Here is a 22,075-nt window from a genome sequence, read left to right on the forward strand (position 1 = left end):
AAATCCCCAATTCATTAAACCCTGAAAGATTTCTATCTCCCTCTTTTCTTAACCCACACCGCACACCCCATTTGCTTCCCTTCCCTCGCGTCGCACAGCCCCAGCCGAGCACCCTTACTCGTTCTTCCCTGCACTCGACGCCCTCGCCCCTCTAATTTGCTCGCTGCCCTCACCGTTGAAGCCCCACACAGCCTCGCGCCCACTGTCGAGTGCTGCTGCTACCTTGCTCGCGTCCCGCGCCCCACACCCTCAAGCAACAGCATTCTTGCTGTTGTGCCGCATGCACACTACTCCGTATATTTTTGTCCTTTTTTGCCCGATCACATTTAATTCGTGATCTATAGGCCGGATTGGTATAATTCTCTTCTTCCTAATCTATTATATTTCAAATTATGTTTTCAAATTATGGATTTTTATTATTATTATTGAATAATGATTGATTATACTACTGGGATTTATGAATACCAAATTTTGAGGATTTATATGTTTAGAATATTGAAGGATATTTTGAATTGGAGTATTATAATTTTCAGATTTGAAATATTAAATAAAGTGTTGATTTTTGAAGGTTTAAATTTGTTTTAATAGTGATTTAGGGTTAGGGTTTTAATCTAAGTCTAATGACTAATTGATTAGCATAATTAGATGACTATTTTAATTATGATAATCAATTATATTTTTCAGACTATTTTCAAGACTTAAAGTGTCAATTTTAAATGGTTTTTAGCATGGGAATAAATTAATTTCATGTTAGGGTTTTAATCTTTCAATTGGGACTATTATTTTAGTAACAAACGATTGATTTCTAATTAATTCAAGTGGTTTAAAAGTTAATAAAGTTGCTGGAAATTTAATGAACATGAATAGTAATTGAATTTCTTTATTTTAATTATAGGAGGTGATTTCTAATCTAGAGCCTTGATCACAAAGTGGCCCCCGTACTTAGATATTCGAGGTACTTACGTACATGTCTAAGGTGGCCACCGTTTCCATGAGGATACATATGATACTTTATTATTGTGATTCATGTGACTTGGATTATTATGGATTCATGTTTGATATTGTGAACGAACATGTTTTGGATTATTATTTAATTTATGAATTCTATGTGAACAAACATGTTGTGATTACTTAGAATCGTTGAATTTAATGTCAAGCATTTTGTTCAAGTTTTTATGCATGTATGGTTGTTTCACATGCAAGGGAATATTGTTATGTTATCGTACGTAATGTCTAGCATATATTGAGCCAAGTTGTTCGTACCTTGTTGCACTATTTATTCTACCCTGTTTGTAGGGTATGATTGGGAGGTCTATGTGAATTGAATTAGGATTTATTCGTGCCTAGTGCACAACCACATGTTAACATGCATGTTGTGGAATCTCAATGGTATATTGAGAATGAACATTGGTAGTAACTTCACTTGAGTCGTGATTGTTTGATCATAAGTCCTAATGAATCTAAAAGAAGTGTTGTTTGGTTGTTCGTTTATTAAATGCTTTTGTTGTGTCTCGAGTTGACCTTGTCAATAAAATTTTAATAAACGTTAAATGCAACCCGAACAAGCTTTAAAACTCTTGGAATGTATATACCTTGAGTATGAACAATGGGGGGAGTCTTTCCGGAAAACTTGTACTCCTACTAATGATACAAGACGTTGTTTCATTTCTTTTTATGCGCTGGAATTCCGTCGGTATAGTCCGACAAGTGGTTTATTTTTATATTTTGGTGTTTGGTGGCCTCCCAACACCCTTCCTTTAATGGATATTTCTTTTAGGCCCGTTTGAAGCTTATTCTAAATTAATCAAGGAGTCAAGAGTCGTGTCAAGAGTCGAGTCTTGTCTTCATGATTAATTGTTTATTATATGGCTTTTTCATGTGGATTATTTATTATTCGAGTGAAGCATGTTAGTACTAGGATTTCATTCTAACTTGTTCGTACTCAGCTTTCGTTGACTTCGTGCTTCATGTCTCTTTGGTCATGGCCTTCGCCTTAATGACCCTATGATGATCCACCATTGCACTTGTGCTGTTGGGAGTAGATTTCAAATAACAGGTTTGTAGATATAACTTGCCAGAAAAGTTATCTAGCATGGGGATTTTGGTTGAGCGTTGTTTTCTCCTTCATTGTTTAAACTCTGTTATTCTATTAGTCTAGACTACTTAAACTACTTAAACTGTTAGTTAATGGATTTTTAACGGATTTGGTTTTGGGTCGTTATGGTTCCAATTTGTATGGAGGCCATTAACTACTATTTAAGGTTTTGAATGTTAGTTATTTCCGCTGCGTAATTCTGGTACTAGTCTTAACCGTTATCACGGTGGCTGTAATACTTTAGTAATTCCTTTATTTTAAGTTGGAAAATAATTTTATAAAGGCAAGGAATTATTAGAGTGTTACACCGGCAAATCTAGATCTCGCTACCATGTAGGATCAGTCTGAATCATCATCAGTTAGTACCAGAGTCTCAGCAGGTGCCTTGCCTCTGTTCCGGCTCATGTACCGCTCCACATCCCGATCAAGCTTTGTCTCCGGGATAGCTGGCTCCTGCTCTGAAATACGAAGAGTACTAGATCCCTGGCCGAGAAAGTCAAGAGGAAACTACAGAGGTCCCTGCTAACGGGAATAGAACTGGTAGGCCTGCTAAGCCACATCGAACCTGCGCCGCCTCTCCATCTCCTTAAAAGACGCACCCGCTCCATTTCCTGGAACTGAACCCAAGATGACATACCATAGTCGGGTCCCCATGGCTTAGAGTTGCCCACCCCATAGCAACCCTCGGGAGGAGTCACATAAAGTGCCTGACCACCAGTCTCCCCATACGAGAATGAATACCTGCCAGCCTGATCATAGGAGGAAGCCACATCTCTCAGGCCACCAACATCCGAGTGCCTCCGAGAGTCTCCCATTGTAGCAATATTAAGGCCAAGATCCAAGTTCAACTCAGTCTGCTCCGCGTGCTCATCGGCACCCTGGGTCTCTCTACGAGCCTCCCTGCGCTCCTATACAAAATTCAAAATTCAAGCATCCGATTTCCAACATACAAAATTCAAGATACAATAACACGGAAATAGGAAAATCACTGTGCGACCACGGCCAGCAAGCTTCTTGGTCAGCTTCACGCAATGCCTCTTCAGAGAGTCAATCACCACCATCCAACGGTGTACCTTTCCGCGAGAAGGCTGCACATGAAATTTAAGTTTTAATTTCCAAATTACAATATAACGGTACAATGGTCAAATCTAAAATAGAACCAGGCACTGGGCACTAAGGGATGGCCTTGGGAGCCACCCAATTCGAAGAAGGAGCCTCAGGCACAGGAACCTCTACCTGTTTCCCATCATCATCCGCATAACGGAGAACCCTGTCAGCATAGGGGATATCATCGGGGTACGCCTCCTCAACTTGCAAACAGATCAACAGAGTCAGTACAAAAGGACAGTTCAAAAGTACAAAATACAAGGTACAAAAATTCAAAATTACCGGTCGCTCGAACCAGACGGCTGGAGCAAGCCTATCTAGGAAGGCCTGGTAGCTAGTCCCCTTATCTACAAAACCCTCCCAGGGAAGACACAGCGAATCAGCATCGCCTTGATCCAAAACTGTCACATAGAACCGATTCGCAGCCGGAACACTCAGCATCATGGACTCTGGAGGATCGAAAGGAACCAGCTAGGATGTAGAGCTATGCTGGATGGAAACTCGCTCACCCATATACCATATAGGGTAGTTGAGCCCTGGAATCAGTACCCTCCTCCTAGTCAAAAAGTGGGCACGAACTGCCGACTCAGGCTTGGGCACCCCATCAAAGCGGCGGAATATCACCTATAAAAACAAAAAGTTCAATTGATATACAAGAAATAGCAAGAAGTTTAGGATTTTTCAAGATACAATCATACCTCATCAATAGGTGTGGTCCGCAAAGCCTTGCGGAATACCTGCATAGTATCACGGGTACGCTCTGCTCCCCGCCAAGAAGCTGCAAACTGGTAAGCCGCACCATGAGGGCGAGCAGGCACCATGCCAAGAAAATGCTCATACGCCCAAATCTGCAAACAAGTGAGGAATCAGTCAAACATACACATGCAAAATACAAAAGGAGTCGTAAATACCTCCAACACTCTCCACATAGCAGCCATGGCAGCCGGGTCTTAAAAGGCAGTCCTCGAAGCGTTCTTCATCTTATGCAAAAGTTTGTTCCTCAGAGGATCCCAAATAGCGTATCAGTACGCGACTGTTCCTACCCGGAATGAACATCCGGCAAACGGGCACTAGCAATAAGATGTGAACCCTATGCTTCGTTGTTGCACCAGGCAACTCAATACTAGCCAAAATATGCATCAAGGGACACGAGTTACCCTCACGCTCCAATCTCCTCACAACAAGCCCCAACAAATCTCTGACACCCGGACTGCCCCCACTTCAAGTCTTGGTTAAATGCAACCTCCCTCTCAGAAAAATGGAGTCACGTAATCATAACAAAGTCCAAAGGGGTGATCGTAATCTCTCCCCAACGCATGTGGACCGAGTTAGTGGTGTCCCCCCACCACTCTAAAAGGACATGTGTCCCGGCGACACCCTCGAAGCCTTGGACCGCCTCCCAGAACGGGGCAAAGCCTGATCGTTCCCAAAAAAACTCTCGTATCCTCATGATCCTGGATATACCTGAAAGATCTCTCAAGCTCTCTCTGATACCAGAATACTTGGATACCCACGGGCTCGGTCTACAATAACAATAAGTCAATACAAATGAGCATAATCCAAACAGAATTCAACCGAAGCAAAATACAATGAGCATACCACGCCCATAGCCGGCCGATGGGACAGATGATGTCCGGTTGAAGACTAAATCCTTCGGACTCCAGCCACTGTAGTAAAAAATGGTCCTCTCATGCGGGACCAAACCCCCGACCTCAACGTCCTCTAGCTCCCTTACCTCCATGCCAGAGGCATCCTCCGCGGCAGCCCGACTAAGCGAGCTCTCGATAATTTTTCATCGGGTACGGAGAATAGGCTTACTAAAATATTCAAATAAAAAGTCAACATTCAATCCTGGGGGCTATCTTATACTAGTTTGTTCGATTTTCAAAACTTAACATCCCTAGTGGCATTACAATTACAGCCAAGGATCCTCATACAAATATTCAAAGTCTACACCAACGCCTAGGCTATTCGTGCCTAAGCAGTTATTTCAAGTCTACATCAAGCCTAGGCTAGCCAAGCCTACCATCTCCTTACAAGACTCCTCAAGATCTATGCTCAAAACAAATACGGAGAGCCACGCATAAAAAATTGTTACCCCCTTTAAAGGCCATGTCAGGCAAGGCATCTACAAATTCCCAATACAAAATTCAAATACAAGGTACAAAGTTCCAAGTTCCAAATTCCAACAGTTCATGTTCAAGATGGCTACCAAACAATTTCCAATACAAAGCACAAGAAGCTAGCACCTACTACTATCAACATTCCAGCATTTGGAAATACATAATACCATCAACCCTTTCTAATATATCTATCCCTTAGGTATCGGTGACCTCCCCCAAAAGTGGTAAAAAAATTCAACACTTTTCAATTCCACATACAAAATCAAGATCCCTTCATCATATATACCCAAGGAGCAACAATTCTAGGCCACATACACACAAAAGCAATTCAAAATACAAGAAAACATCCTACACATGCACCTAAGTATTTTCATAAGAAAAACTTGAAATACTTACATGGATTGAAGTAAGAGGGGCAAAGAGCAACCTTGTAACGAGCAAGAGAAAGAATAAGAGAAAAATTTTGAGAAAAAAATGAGCAAGAATGAGCAAATGCAGCCGAGCTCACGGGGGTATTTATAACTCCAAGCCTGCGCCAGGAGTTTGCCTGGTTCCAGGCGCTGGGCCCAAGGTTGGCGCATGCGCAAATCTCTGCGCACCTCCCTGTATTAAACGTACGTGTTTTGTTGCTACGGTTTTCTGTTCCAAGCATCAAACAGCAAATCAAAGTTCTTTCCGGTAGGGACGGGTATATATTTGTTTCGGCTACAACAACGGATAAATATCTCAAGCGTCCAAACCCCGAAAAATATACAAGATTAAGCAAAACACTCCCAACGGACTCACGCTCTGAGAAAGTCGAAGCGTCGCGACATGTGTTCAAATCTTTCCCCAGTGGAAATTCTAAAATCCACTCGCCGGTGGATCAAGTCGGGTAAAACTCAAACGACATATTCAAAATTCAAAATTTTCAGAGGATGTTCATATAGGGTTATGAATAATATAAACAATATAATTCATGCGAAAAACCATAAACCAGGAATCCAAATTAATTGCCACATAGTCAACCAGCACAATTTAGTATACATACAATGTGATGCGTGCCTTCCCTAGCTGCTTACGAACCGAACAAGAACAAGTATAGGACTCCAAATGTCGCCCCTCCGTAGATAGTCCACAGCACGTTCGAATCCTCCTTAGATTCAACCAACTAGAATATTCTCTAAGGTTTTATGTGCACTCGGGAAACTCACAATAGTGATAAGAAAGTATTAAATTCTCTCTTGAATCTAATGTGTTAGAATAGTATATTGAATTGCATTATAAATTGTAATCATGAACCACATATTTATAGGGTGGAAATAGAAGAGTTTGAATCCTACTAGGAATCGATTAACTAAATCCATTAGGATTATAATTAATTAATAACATTAGAATTCTAGGGATAATCAAATATTAAGTATTTCAGATTACCTAAAACATCTAATTTTAGTAAAATTAGGAAAACACGATTACTTGACTCGCAAGCAACCTAGCCGGCCAAGGCTTTGCACATGTGGCCTTGAGCCCACGTTGCTTGGTCGTGTAGCACGCAGCCCGCAGCCCACGAATGGGCGTTGCTGCCTTGCTCGGCCCATGCGCGCTGGGCGTAGCAGCAAGCAGCACGCGGCCCACTCATTGGGCACTGCTGCCTTTGCTCGGCCCATGCCTTGCTACTCCGCGCGGGGTTTCTTGGCGCTGGGCCTTGCGTCTCGCAAGCTCGTTTGTCGAGCGTTTGCACGTCGCGCTTCCGATTCGTTTTCCGATTCCGAAATTCATTTCCGATTCGAACAAATATTTACGTTTCCGTTAATATTTCCGATTCCGGCAATGTTTCTGTTTCCGGCAATATTTCCGATTCCGGCAACATTTCTATTTCCGATAATATTTTCCGATACAAACCATGTTTCCGTTTCCGGCAACATCTACGACTTGGATAATGTTTATATTTCCGTCATGATCCATATTTCTGTTTCCGGCAATATCATCATTTCCGGAGCATTCTATATTTTTCTTTTTGACGATTTCAGCTCCTACTGGAACCGAGATCTGTTGTTTCCGAATGTTGATAAATGGAGTATTTAATGAATAATATATTCACTTAAATACTTGATCCGTTCACGTACTATTTGTGTGATCCTACGGGTTCAGTCAAGAGTAAGTTGTGGACTAATATTATTAATTCCACTTGAACTGAAGCGGCCTCTAGCTAGGCATTCAGCTCACTTGATCTCACTGAATTTATTAACTTGTTTAATTAATACTGAACCGCATTTATTAGACTTAACATTGAATGCATACTTGGACCAAGGGCATTATTTCCTTCAGTTCATACCACACAAAGATTGAGTCGTCAAGCCAGGCCGGAGGTAGACTCGACCTTTTTCTAACGCTTGTTTTATGAAGGTACCGACGTACTAAGAATGGTCTCGATTTCATAACATCTTGACCGTTCTCCATCCCAGTTTGAATACTTTGACTTGCGCTTTCCTCACCGAACACTCAATCAAAGTGGGGCTTCTGTAGACACCTAATTTGTGTCTCTCCTCAAGGTCGATGATAAAACCATTAGCCTAGTGCCAAGATTGGTACAACTCCGAGTGGAAGTCCAAAATTGTTAGAATACAATGAAATTATGATGAGTTCAAAAGTCTAAAATCCAATCCCCAAGTCTGTTCCCATCCCGGAACTTGGTACAAAATTCAATTTCTAAACACAAATCCGAAATTCAAACACAAACGCTCAAAATGGAACTCTCCATTGGTCTCCGAGCCACATTTCCAATCAAAATGACATTAATAAATCCAAATTCAGGCGCCGACCCACAAAACCAAGCATCCTAGGCACCGACCCGTAAAACCGGATTCAAATTGTAAAAAATGGGCGCAAAGAAATTGCGTCTAAAAACAAACAAGCAACCTCCTTAAGGAAAGCCTTCCTCAGTACAATCCAAATGTACAAAGGTAAAAATCAGGCGCGCCTCAAAAGGACGGTATCATCGTCCTTTTTTGGCAGCGTTTGCTAACGCCAGGCTCCAGCAAGGCATCAGCGCCAGACGCCAAGCTTTTGTCGTCTTTTCATCCATTTTTCTATATAAACCCCCAAGCATCAAGGAGACGGATAATCACACAATCAATACAATATCGTAATGCCAAAATCAATCTACAATTAACAAATCCTCTAAAATCTTCAAATTTCTAATAACACAAACTTTTCTACTATTTTGAAATTGGGAAATCACCTTGGAGAAATCAATCTAGCCTACTTAGCTAATCTGAATCCTTACTAATCCATTATTTTTCTAATCTATTTTGCTAATTTCTAAAACCAAAGATGTACATGTGATGTTCATACTCACTTGAACTAGGTTATGTATTAAAGAGGTAATCTTTGAGGGGATTTTATACTTGAAAATATCCTCAAATGATCTTCCATACTCCTATTTCAAGTTCAAGATTCAATTTTTATGCATTATTTCAATAAAACTTGGTTAAGAAAGTGAAGTTTTCATTCTTGAAAACATTCCTTCTAACAACCATGGCTCAAGTTTTCAAAAAGCTTCAATCTTTATACAAAGTTCTATAATACTTGAAGAAGTGCAACCCATTCTTTAAGTTAGAACACATGAATCATCCAATTTCATGTACAAAGGAAAGTTTCAAGTTCAAATATTCAATGATGTTTCAATGGGAATCATTCCCTTAAAACTAGAATCAAATACAAGTATGGAGTTTACCAAAGGTGGAGCCTTTACATAAAGTCTTGGCCTTTGAGAATAAAAATCTCCTAATTTCTATATTCAAGTTCTATATTCAAGTTCTATTTCAATATTTAATGTGCAAAATCGATGATACTTTTTAATGAGCAACTCATTTTAAAGTGAGATTAAATATACAATTGGATTCGTGAGGAGCCAAATCACATTTGAGCAAGTGTTCCTCAATCGGATTTTCAATATTCAAGTTATTTAACTTCTATTATACAAGTTCAATGCTTTATTGCTTATTTATTGCTTATTTATTGCTTATTTTAATTCCGCACTTACTATTTATGCAATTTTACTCGCCTAGTCCTTCTAGGCGATGTGGTTTACACCTAGTCCTTTTCTAGGTGGTGATGTATAATCTTTACTAATTCCGCATTCTATTTTCTATTTTGATGATGTTTTACTTGTTTATCGTTTTCATCACCCAACATGCTAAAAAAATCTACAAGTTCTAATCACGCTTAACAAAGATAATTTTTAGACAAAACGGTTTAGGTTCCATAAATTTGACTTAAAGCAAAGTGATCACCATACAAACTTAGCCATTTCAATGTCCTAATTATGCATGCTCACCCGCCTAAACCTTAGTGTCATGTTAGGATTATACTCCGAAAATGATGCTTGTATTGTATGAACCAATTGCAAAATTTACTCAAATAAGTATTTCGTTCCCTTACCCGAGTTTCAATCTGTTTCAATTCCAATGCCTTATCCCGGGTCACATTTGGTCTTTCTAAACCGGACCCAAAAACTTGTTTGGTGGCGACTCCATCGAAGTTCAAAAATCCAAAGCCGTAGGGGTTAGTTTCTATCTTATTTCCTATAATTTGGGTCTCCTATTTTCTAAATGCTCAAATCAATATTCAATCATTTGATCAAACCTTGGCATTCGACTCCCTTTTGGGGTGGGAATGCGAAAATCAAGTCGAACCCAAGTGTAGAGTTTCTCGAATTTTGTTGACCAAGTTTGTGTTCTTGGCATATCCTAATTGGAACATGTCAAGGTCCCAAAACTTGCATTTACAAAATTCGAAATACAAGTATCCGAAATACAAATGAAACACTCAAAAAAAACCACTACAGTGACCCTTTAATCCTTTATAAAGGATATTCTCTTCACCCCCTCGTCCATCCTTTTCCTTTCTCTCACAACCATAAATTTCCCACAACCTCGATCTTCACCCAATTCGTAGATTATGAATTGTGGTGTGCAATGAGCATGGTGCACCTAAAATAACATATGTGCACATGTAAAAGATCATGACATTGCGACAGAAGAACATGTCACATATTATTCACTTTTTTGTTATCAAAATAAAAAAATAAAAAAATTATTTCACTTTTTTTTAAAATATAAATATTATTAGGAAATTTTGGTATTTACTACCTTTAAAATACACCACTTTTGTATTTACTACCTTATGAAATTTTTATTTTAAATTAATACCTTAAACTTCCAATTTCTTTTTATTTACTACCACTTTACAGTTTTCTCATTTTAAAATTAAGATATCTCTTTCGTTTCTTAATCGTTTAGAGTGATTCAAAGTTCATTATTTTCCTTTTTCTATAGGGATTTCATTGAGAACGTCATTTCAAAAAATTTCGTTTGATAATTCATAAATATTTTAAAATTTTACAAATAATATTTAATTTGTTTAAACTTTTACGAAATGTTAAAAAGTCGGATCCCTATGGAATCCTTACACATAAATGAGAAGAATGAGCTTTGAATCACTTAAAATGATTAAGAAACGAAAGAGATATCTCAATTTTAAAATGAGAAAACTGTAAAATGGTAGTGAATACAAAAAAAATGGAACTTTAAGGTAGTAATTTAAAATAAATTTTTCATAAGGTAGTAAATACAAAAATGGTGTATTTTTAAGGTAGTAAATATCAAAATATCCATATTATTATTCATGTTCTTTTCAAGTAAGGTAATGTTTTTTAACTACATATTTGCGTTCTTAAGGTGCTCCATCTTTATCGTGCACTATGGTCCACCATCTATATTGCAATCTCATCTCCTCACTTCCTACATTTTATTTCCATCATCACCATTACCACCATCGGCGTCACAATTGGGGTGTTCAAAAAATGTCTCGGCTAGAAAAATAGACCGGTCTAGTCTCTGAGTCTTGAATTATTAAAATTTTGTGGTATTTGGTCTGGATCTGTCCGGTCCGAGGTTAGGCTGATGAACACCCAAACCACACGACCAACATTAGCTCCTTAACCACTAACGTCCTCACCAACACACCACATGATGATTAAATTAAATAAAAGCACCATAACACACCAGCGTACTGGGGGATCTCCGCACACCATCGTCATCGGACACCATGACTACAAAGAAGAAGCAAAAGCCTAACTACCTCGCTCCGCAAAAGTTGATGTCATTGCCTCAACCGCAGTCACCATGTATAATGCCAAGAAAATTCAATATTTTTTTACACAGTACTGCGCCCAAAACCCGAAGGAACCATGGACATAGCGCGTTGATTTCTTGTTACCGACATGGGGGGTACCGGTAAACTTACGTGGCGCCATCTCTGTCCACGCGGTACAAGGGATTTTGATTTTTTAATACGTTACCACACTCAAATTCTGAAGGGACTTTGATGGTACGTAACACGACGGATTCTTGTTATTTTTATTGGTGATACTAGGAAACCCATGCGGTAAACGAGATCAGGTCGCGGTATCGAGTATTTTGATTTGTAAGAATTGATGGAAATAAGTCAATATTTAGACCGTCTATTAAAAATGAGTTAATTTTTTTTTTATATTTCAAACTTGAATCTTCATCAATTTTAATTAAGTTAAGTGAACGATTTATAGGTAAACGTCTAACTTTATTTTTTGTATTTTCTACGCTAATTTTTTGTAATTTTTATAATTTTCTTTTATTTTAATGAAGCTAAAAAAAATTAAATGAAGGATCTATTTTGAGTTTTTGGCATTATTGTTTGATAAAAATGTCAATTTTGCTCTGATCATTGTCAATTTAATAATATGTCAAAAATTCTCCTCGAAAAACGTGCCATGAGGAAAGTGTCAAAATTATGTCTCGATAAACGTGCCTAAAAATTGTATCAGGAATCATGTCGCAAAAAAATTGTCAATAATTTACTTTGAAAAATATTTCACTAAGTTACCTCGAAAAACTCATAAAAAAGTAGCATCAAAATTTTATTCTATTTAAGTTGGTTTTTGGTGTCATTAAAATTTCTACTTATTTTTAGGTTAAAGAGAACAAATATAAATACCGAAAACCTGTCATTAAGTCGTCTCGAAGGTACGTTGAAAAAGTCGCCTCGAAAACATATAAAAAATTCACCTCAAAAAATGTGTCGTGAAGAATTTGTCAAAATATATGCGGGAAAAGTGTCCAAAATTAAGTTACACCGAAAATTGTTTCAAAAATATGTTTTGAAAAATGTGTGAAAAATTATTAAAAAAAACAATTATTGCCTGATACGTAACCTGCAACAACAGGTAACAACTTGGTTTGACTTGTTTTAAAAAGATGGGTATAAAAAATAGACTTATTCAAATATTGATACACGACCCAAAAATTGACTTGTTCCCATCATTTTTTTCTTAGTTTTATTTTATATTCGTAGAAATCCGTTTTCAATTCATCTCCCAAGGCTAAATTGTCTACTTGTCGATTATCGTGAAAAAGCAATAATAAATTAATATAGAATTTGCATTAAAAAAAAGGAATCTATTCCTACTTTAATAATTCTTAATTAATTCGTGTATATATGATGCCAAACGTAAAGAATAAAAAGAAACCAAGAAAATACAATTAAACATTGTTATGAAAATTATAATCAAATATTAACGCGGAATACTTTTTGTAGCAAAAAATTAAACATTTATAACATCGAAAAATACTTTTATCATATAACCGGGTATACTATATACAATCGATTTTGCCATGCGTCCATGCATAAACTAAAGATGGCATTAGTTCATGTTTGGCCGAGGCACGACTGGCGTGGACCAACACTGAAAAAGCAAGACGCGACATGGGCATATAAAGAACGTCCAACACGAGCATGAAGTCGTGGATCGGGCTGCAATTATTTAAAAAAACACGCGACAAGGTACAACACGACACGACAAATCACATTAAGTTTAGTGAAATTAGGCTTAAACATGAAGACCCATCACGACCCGATACGAGGGCATGCAGATTCGAGTCGTGCCCGAGCTGCCCTTTTGAAATTTTTGGCCCGACACGAGACATGTGGGTATGGCGTAGGTCGGACTCGTTCAATCCCAAGGCACGCAGGCTCAACACGGCCTAAGACCGTCTTTAGCGTAACACAAGTTCTTTATTACACTTAGTGTACAATAAACATTGTAAGATGAATGGAAACTTACACTAAAATACTTAAAAGTTATACCGATATAAGCGAAAGTTCTTTTTAGTGATAAAGTTTTTCTTTGAAATAAAAGTTATCCCTTCAAAATCACTAGTAATGTAAAAAGTGAACTATAAGGTAATATAGCTCTTTAAAATGCTTATCCATCAAAAAGTACTTTATAATATACTCTCTCCGTCCCAAAATACTCGCATCGTTTTGACTGGACACGTTTGTCAATGCACAACTTTGACCACCAATATCTTTAATTATAAAAACTTATAAAATTTTAATATTTTAAAAACATATTTTAAGATGAAAACAACAATATATTATATATACTCACAATTATTTTCATATATAGTAGAAATAAAGTAGGATCAAAATAAACTACAAAAGGTCTTGCGCGCACAAAGGTGTACAATAAATTTATTGTACACCAAGATAACTTTTACCCATATTTTCGTAACTTTAACCTAGTTTTGATTAACTTTTATATTAGTAAAAAAAATTGATAGAAATGATTAAATGATTAATTTTATACATTATTAGTGGTTTTGAATAAATATGTTTTTACTGAAATAAAAAAATTGTCACTAAAAAATAGATAATTTTTACCTATATAAGCTTAACTTTTAAACATTTTGAGTTAACTTTTACTCCGTTGTACAATATTTATTGTACACCCTTTGTAAATAAGAATTTGTGAATAAACTATGTAAATAGTGTAAAAGTCAAAATTGTGTGAGTATTTCGGGAGTAAAAAGTAAACCAAAGTAAGTTATAAAAATTACCCATAATGTAATTCACTGAATACTCAAAATTTGGTTGCATACTGATACGCTGGCCGTAATTATTGTAGATTGTGTTATCTCATTTTCCAACGCCGCAAAGAAGATTATGTATCGTCCCTAACCATTGGAAATATACATACGCGTAATAAATGCATGGGGTTTTCCACATCACCCGCCAAATCGCCATGACAGTTAATTTAACAAAAAAATAATTTGACTGAAAACTCTTGAAATCCTGAGCGTAAATCCTTTGCTCCTCTCCTCTTTCATCGCATCTCTATTTTCTCTTGTCCCTTCATTTTCCCCATTCCCATTTCCCCACTTCGATCAATTCCTCTGTTTCTTTCGTTTTCGCATAATACATCCATCCTCTGTTTCTTCCATTACATTGCTGTAATTGTTATTGTTATTATTCTCGTTATTGTTATTGTTCTCGTTATTATGGGTCGTGTTAAACTTCAGATAAAAAGGATTGAGAACACTACCAATCGTCAAGTTACCTTCTCCAAACGAAGAAATGGACTCATCAAGAAGGCTTATGAACTGTCTATTTTATGTGACATTGATATTGCCCTTATTATGTTCTCCCCTTCCGGCCGTCTGAGCCATTTTTCTGGTAGAAAAAGGTTTGTTTTTTTTTATTATTATTATTATTATTATTATTATTATTATTATTTCTTAGCATTGGTTTAATTAAATTTACGCATATTTTGCTATTTTAGTTTTTTTTTTTAATGGAGGACTAATTATTGTTTTATTTATTTTTCTGAATTTGGGAATTTGGGTGTGTTCGTGTTTAGAATTGAGGATGTATTAATGCGTTACATTAATCTCCCAGACCATGACAGGGGAAAGTAAGATTTCTTCATTTTATCAGTTGTTAATTTTAGGTATTTTTTTCATTGAAATTATCTCGTAAGGATTAATAGTGCAATTACTTAATTACTGACCTTTTTAGTGAATTTTTTTTCTTCTGCCAACCCTTCAAGCTTCGTTCATAATAAAGAGGTAAATATTGTTACATACTTTGTTAATTTTGTAATAATGAACCTATATTGAAAAGAGAATTCTTTCCTTTTACCATCCCATCTAATTACGAGTATTGATTATATTGTTCGTTACTTACCCTTGTACACGTACCCCTACGTCCCGTTATTGGAAATAATCATTCAATTTCAATGTTGGTGTAGTACTTACTCAGCACTCTCAAAAAGCTCAAGACGGAAAATGACATTGCTCTTCAACTTGCCAAGTTCGTATCTCTCATTCTTATTTCTCTCCTTTCAAGATTGTTAATTAAGATGTACTAGTAGTTCTAAATTACCGGTTTTTGTTCATGTCGTTTTTTTTTTTTTTTTTACTTTTCCTGATGGCCAAGATGATTTTGCTGCAGCCCAGGAGCATGTAACTCAAACTTGGAGGTTGGAATTTATCTATCTTCTTTTTTTTACCATCAACAAAAACTTTGCTTTTTTAAAAGTTTCATATTGCATTGGATTTATTTTTCATGTAGGATCTTCAGCAAGAAGTGAATAACTTGCAACACCAGCTTCAGATGGCTGAGGATCAATTAAGGTTATAGAACTTTGTCTACGACTACCAACACAATGTCTATGCTTCTTTAGAAATGGTTGTTGTTGAGTTTTAATGATTAACCTGAATGTTGAACAATGTGATAATTAGGATTTATGAACCGGATCCAATGGGCTTCACATCAATGGGAGAGCTTGAATCGTGTGAGAAGAACCTCATGGATGCTTTATCACACGTCTCTCAACGAAAGGTATTAGTTTAGACACACTGATGTGAAGAATTCCGATGTCATATCTTATTATTGACACCTCATCTTTTTGTTTGGTGTAAAACGTTTTTTCTGAAACACAATTACAAATTGTTGGGAAAGAGAAACTATAAACATAATAACGAGAAGAAAACAAAGTATGAAAAACAAACCACACACGATTTTACGTGAAATACCCTTCTCGACAATAAGGGGGAAAACCACGATCCCAATCTCCAAAGATGAAACTCGACTAATAATAATATACAATTTGTCTAGAAGACAAACATGTCAAGAATCATCTAGGTCCTTCTTACAACTTGCTGCCAACCCATTCGCTAAGTTGTTCAAGAAGTGAACTCTTCTGGAAAGTTCTATGCCACTTAAGACATAGACTACTTGATTTTTCTTTGTTGGAAAAGGTTTTTCCACCTTTGAGGGAGTTATTGAAAATTGTTCATCCCTTGTCAAACCAAACAATGTATAATGATTGAAAAGAGGAGAATTATTTTCCACGAAAATATTTTACAGCTGCCAAATGGAGCCTTAAGTACTCTATTGTTCATCTTAATTGTTTCTTTCCTTTGCAGAAATACTTGTTGAGCAATCATATGTCGAGCTATGACCCTGCAGGTGTTCAGGTAAATACAAGTACTCATACTGATCAATGATATTCTCTTTTGCTTTGTGTGCTTGTAAGTTGTAATACCTCGGCTAAGTATGATTCTCATTATGAAATTGCAAGATTTTCTTGGATACAAGTGAAGGGATGCCAACGTCGTTTGAGGACATGGGTTGGTTGCCAGAAAATGGTCACAACCAAGCCCAAATTTTCACTAGCTCTGACCCTTCTAATACCATTGCTGTGAGGTGAATTTCTTTTGTTACTTCTTAAAACATGATTAACTTTTTGTTTGGGTTTTACCTTATGAATGACTATTACTCTGGATCTATGTTGAATTGGTACAAAAATGAAGGCCAAATCATTCTTCAGCAATACCAGGGACAACAATATATGAAACATTCACTCATGAGCGAGGAGGGGGGAACGCCATAAACGTTCCCATGGATCAGAAAAACAATCAGATGGGAGGGACAACAGCTGTTCATCAACAACATAATCAACACCAACATCATCCTCATCCTCATGATCAGACTGCAGGAGGAGGGATTGGAGGACTTTCAACATGGCATCAGACTTACACTTCTAATGAGCTTCTCGATGCTTTTATGCAATCTAATACCACCTCTTATTCTTCTCTTATCAAGGTATTAGATACCCTTTGGTTTGTTTACCTTAATAATACTAACATAACTAATTTATCTAAGGGGAAATTCAGATGAAAAGATACAAGTAGTGCTAATTGAACTGATACATATATAATTGACAGCACGAAATGGGAGGGGTACCTGCTGGTGTAGGAGGAGCAATATCTGATATTGTTACAGGACAGCAAGCAGAAGTGATTTCTGCAACCATGGGATGTGGAGTAATAGGAGGCGGTGTGGGAGTCGGATGCAGTGAAGATGCTTCTGCTGATCATTCCACCACCTCTGCATCAAATTTTGACCATAAAATTCCACAACTTAATATGCAATGATGCAAATATACTCCTAAATCCTAATAGTTTCTGTGATACCCTTGTATTACGATTGTTGTAAGCCTTGTAACTTACTGGCCTACTGGCTGTTTCTAAAGGCGCAGCAGCCGTGTGCTTGTGATTCTTTCCACTTAGTTAAAGCCCCTCCCCCCTCAAAAACAGGTGCATGATGCTTGACTAAATGATATACTAGTGGGTATATTTAGCATTTTGCAACTTAATTGTATAAAATCAACAGTTGAAAAACTACCTATCAATACTTAATGTACTTTAATTATAAAGGACTTTGTCACGGATCTTTGAGAGTGAGTACTAATAACTTTTGACTTGTCATAATCATCTAGTTTCAGATCTTTATTAGGCAAAGATTATTAATCTTGACAAAAAAGCATTGCAAAACAGCTTAAGATCACCGACTATTTCTACGGTTATAGTAGCTTAATCTGGAGTAGAGAGTTTTCTGCGCGGTTGCAGTCATGATTTGCAGTCTTAATCAAGTCAGCTCAAAGGTATGTCATGGTCTGAGTTTATCAACTAACTGATGTTTGTCAACTGTGGGTTATCCAAACTTGAACTGACCAATAAATAGACTAATAATTTCTATAAAAATAGGGCAAATGATGTTGATGGGGTTCAATGGTCATGGGACTTGGATACCGCCATCTCAACAATTTACCAACTAAGCTAATTGACATCCACAATATAATTCATATCAAACTATTAATGTTTGAAAAGAGGGACTTTGCAAACTGAAACTTAATAATACAAAATGTCTCAAGATTATAAAGTATTTGCACAAAACTCAAATCAAATTTCCGAACTTTTATTATCAAGGAAGTCTTCATTAAAATTTTCTGAATCCAGATTTAATACAAAATGTTTCGCATTCGACTATACTTGGGTCTTTATCCGAATAACTTACACTCCCTATACATGTATTGATGTATATACACAAACACTTGGTATGAAAAATAAAAGAATGTTTTTGGTATTGGGAGTAAAGAGTGCTAAATTAGCCCAAGGAAGAACTAAGGAGTAATGAGGCGTTTGGTGAGTCCACAGCCCATAATGGAGGTAGGCAATTTTCCAACTCTTTCAATTCCTTCTTCAAAAACAATTCCCATACCCATTGCGAAATGAGAATCAATATGACAATGGAACAACCAAACACCCGGATTATTAGCTTGGAATCTTATAGCAGTCCACCCGTATGGATGAAGAGGAACCGTATTCTTCAATATCGGGTTAACCAAGTTGTATTTCTTCGGGTCATTGAACGGGTCAAACTTTCCCACTCCATGTCCCAACACCCAAAAGTCATGCCCATGCAAATGCCACGGGTGGGTCTCACTGTTGTTCGGGTTGATCATGTTTGCATTTTGTAACACAATGTCAATAGTAGTGTTAAACTTAAGACGATAGATGCCGTTACTTGTGGTGGCATTGACATTAGATTGGTTGACATGGATGTCATAGTTTAGCCAATCATAGCCCGTAGGAGGCGGGCTTTGGTCGAACACGTGGTGGAGTTTGTTCCTCAGCCTGTTTTCCTTGAGAGCCACTAGGTATGGGGTGGTGGGTAAGGTGAAGGATACATTATTAACGGCCCATTTCGTGAACCCATTAACTCTATTTTGAGTGTTGAGGAGCATTATTACTCTGTCAGAGGTCGCAGGTGGGGTTTCAATGAACCCCTCCCGCGCCTTAATGGCTAGGCTTTGGGCTACCCTTGATGTGGAGTCGTTCCACATCGGGCCTGTGGTAGGGACAGTTGGTGGGTTCTTCTCCGGGTGATTTGGGTAGTAGTTGAAGATGGCTCGACCCGTTGGAGTTCCGGGCCTTCGGCTGACAACATTAGTTGTGGCCCAATAGTTCCTTGAAGGGTCTTGGTTGGCCGTCACAAGGACAGAGTACGTCTCTCCTGAGTAGATGAACAAGTTCTTGACTTCAAATGGCTCAACGAAATGCCCATCTGTCTCAACCACCGTCATGTTATGCCCCTGATTAACAATATATATACAATCAGTAACATTAACATACTAACATAAACAATTAAACAGTAAGTAGAATACGTAATTATGTAGTATTAGTTGTTACCTCAATCTCAAAGTTGAGTGCAGATAATGAAGTTAAGCTAGCAATCCTTAGGCGATAAATCTTCCCAGGAACAACAGTCAAGACAAACGGCGAGCAATCGGATCGGGTAGCGTTACAGACATCAGGGTCAGAGGCAATGCTGACAGACGAGCAGTTGTACCGACCTCTTCCTTGGATTAGGAGTGACTGGATCAAACAGGTAAGCGATTGAATTAGTCAATTGAATATGCAAACTTAAGAACAAGTATTAACATGGTTGGAATGCTAATTAGTAATCACAAATTCTTATTGAAATGCGGTATAATTTATTATAAATCGGAGTAAAAGCTAAGTCAAAACATTTAAAATTACCCAGTACGTGACAAAAAAATCGTTTTAATAAAATTATCCCGTCAAAATAACTATGTAACTCTTTAAAATATTCATCAATTAAAACAATATTTATATACACTTTATTTATGTGCACAAGACCTTTTAAATATTAATTACCTGAGGTTCACCGACCCAGACAAAGGGAACAGAACTCAAGCCAATGGCATGTTCAAGAGCAGTCTTGTGGTACCAATCTGTAAGCATGATACTACGATCAAAGTCATACACAAAGGGCTCTCGCTGTCCACGAGCAGGCTTAACTTGAATCATCCCATTCAATCCTTCTTCTCTCTGCATCCCGTAGTGGGCATGGTACAAGTATGTTCCAGCCTGTTCATTTATGTGCACATGTGTTCCATTAATACTTTGTATAAAAACTAATAAACAATCATTTAACGTTATCGAATACTCCGTATTACACTTTCTTACATTGGATCTAAACATTACGGAGTATGTTATAATATAAAGAGCATATCTTTTGATATCTTGTAATATCTTAACAGATATAAAAAAATATCTTATAATATTTCGAGCATATCTTTTATATTGTGTAATATCTTAACAAACAAAACAAAAAAATAGTGAAATTCAATCTTACCCTGTCAACAACAAATTTGTATTCAAAAGTGTCTCCGGGTACAATAGGACATTGTGTAACGCCTTCGGTTCCGTCAGACCATGGTGATCCAATCTGTAAAACACAAATTCGATGAATCAAAACACATTAAAATATATAATATCGACTAAAAAGTGAGTGATCGAGGCAATAAAATAAAATAAAACTCACCTGACGAATACCATGCCAATGGATAGCAGTGTTCTCAGTTAACAAGCTGTTGGTAACTTGAACAACAATAGTGTCACCTTCTTCAGCAGTAATAGTGGGTCCAGGAAACATGCCATTAATAGTAATCACTAACTTCCTGTAACAATCTGGAGATTTTAGTTCATATTTAACATCCCACTTGTAATACCGGGTTTCAGCAGCCTCGACAGTAATACATGACATTAATAAACTACTAAATATTATCATAACAACAACATAATAATAGGACGCCATCGTCGTCGACAAACTGGTACGGTGGTGCGTGGTGGCCGGCAAGGCGGCAACACTAGGAGTCTAGGAGGAGAGGGAAAAGGGTGCAGACGTGCAGTGGTTGTTTATTGAACTGAATGATGTTTTTAAAGGACGGACTAGATATATATATAGTCATAGAGAGATATAATCCGTATGTAAATAGGAATAAAATTACGTTTGTAGCTAGTTGTCTGAATTAGTAGTTGATACATATTGAAATTTCTAAGTAACTTCATAATATCTTTGGTGCATTTATTATTTCTTTCTAGTCAAATCTTTGACCCTTTTTTTATTTTTATTTTTTGAACGGAAAATTACTCCTTTACTCGATCTAGTAAGGTTGAATGATTGAATCCGCGTTTTTATTTTTTTATGGTTTTCTAGATGGCCGGCGGTAAAGGCGAAAGCTAATGCCTAATGGTTCCCATACTCTCCATTATACCATATTGGTTTGACCACATGGAGACTGAAAAGTTGGTCGCCATTTAACTTAAACTTTGGCATCTTCATCTGATTTTTCTATTTTGTTATATGGTCTAATTTGAATTTTCCTAGTTTGATTGGATCTGATCTAATTTTTCTTATTTGATTTAATCCGATCTGATTCAAATGTTTTGTGTGAGTGAATTTGCCTTTATCTGATATGGTCTCTTGTTTTATTTTTCTGGTATGGCCTGGTCTAGTCATGTCTAAATTCATCCGATCTAACTTTATGAAAAGGAAATTTGTCAATTACTACCTAGGTCTTTGGTGACTTTGCAAATTACTATATAGCTTGTTAAAAGTTATCAATTACTACCTAGGTCTTTAGTTATTGTTGTCAATTACTACTTTAGTCAAAATTCTGGTTAATTAGTCACTAATAATCTCTTAATCAATCGTTAATCATATTTTTATTATTCTA

General features: G+C 37.0%; 2 protein-coding genes and 1 long non-coding RNA gene across 3 annotated transcripts; 1 reads left to right on the forward strand and 2 right to left on the reverse strand.

Annotated features, from left to right (window-relative positions):
• Nucleotides 1-766: 766 nt before the first annotated feature.
• LOC130470520 (uncharacterized) lies at nt 767-17,007 on the reverse strand. The gene is made up of 4 exons (XR_008931055.1): nt 3,901-17,007; nt 3,485-3,826; nt 3,332-3,405; nt 767-3,183 (listed from the first exon to the last, which is right to left on the reverse strand). It is a non-coding gene; the product is annotated as an uncharacterized lncRNA (long non-coding RNA).
• On the forward strand, nt 14,592-17,927 carry LOC110779587 (agamous-like MADS-box protein AGL104). The gene is made up of 11 exons (XM_056840802.1): nt 14,592-14,869; nt 15,044-15,097; nt 15,233-15,251; nt 15,434-15,495; nt 15,637-15,664; nt 15,757-15,818; nt 15,927-16,026; nt 16,614-16,664; nt 16,769-16,893; nt 17,001-17,292; nt 17,415-17,927. The coding sequence occupies exons 1-11, from the start codon at nt 14,685-14,687 to the stop codon at nt 17,622-17,624; spliced, it is 1,188 nt and encodes a 395-aa protein (XP_056696780.1). The 5' UTR covers nt 14,592-14,684; the 3' UTR covers nt 17,625-17,927.
• Nucleotides 17,928-18,426: 499 nt separating this feature from the next.
• Nucleotides 18,427-21,359, reverse strand: LOC110779588 (L-ascorbate oxidase). The gene is made up of 5 exons (XM_021984080.2): nt 20,881-21,359; nt 20,692-20,784; nt 20,211-20,423; nt 19,722-19,907; nt 18,427-19,624 (listed from the first exon to the last, which is right to left on the reverse strand). The coding sequence occupies exons 1-5, from the start codon at nt 21,151-21,153 to the stop codon at nt 18,653-18,655; spliced, it is 1,737 nt and encodes a 578-aa protein (XP_021839772.1). The 5' UTR covers nt 21,154-21,359; the 3' UTR covers nt 18,427-18,652.
• Between the last annotated feature and the right edge of the window lie 716 nt (nt 21,360-22,075).

This window comes from Spinacia oleracea, chromosome 3 (genome assembly GCF_020520425.1).
Source record: "Spinacia oleracea cultivar Varoflay chromosome 3, BTI_SOV_V1, whole genome shotgun sequence".
Classification (NCBI taxonomy): Eukaryota; Viridiplantae; Streptophyta; class Magnoliopsida; order Caryophyllales; family Amaranthaceae; genus Spinacia; species Spinacia oleracea.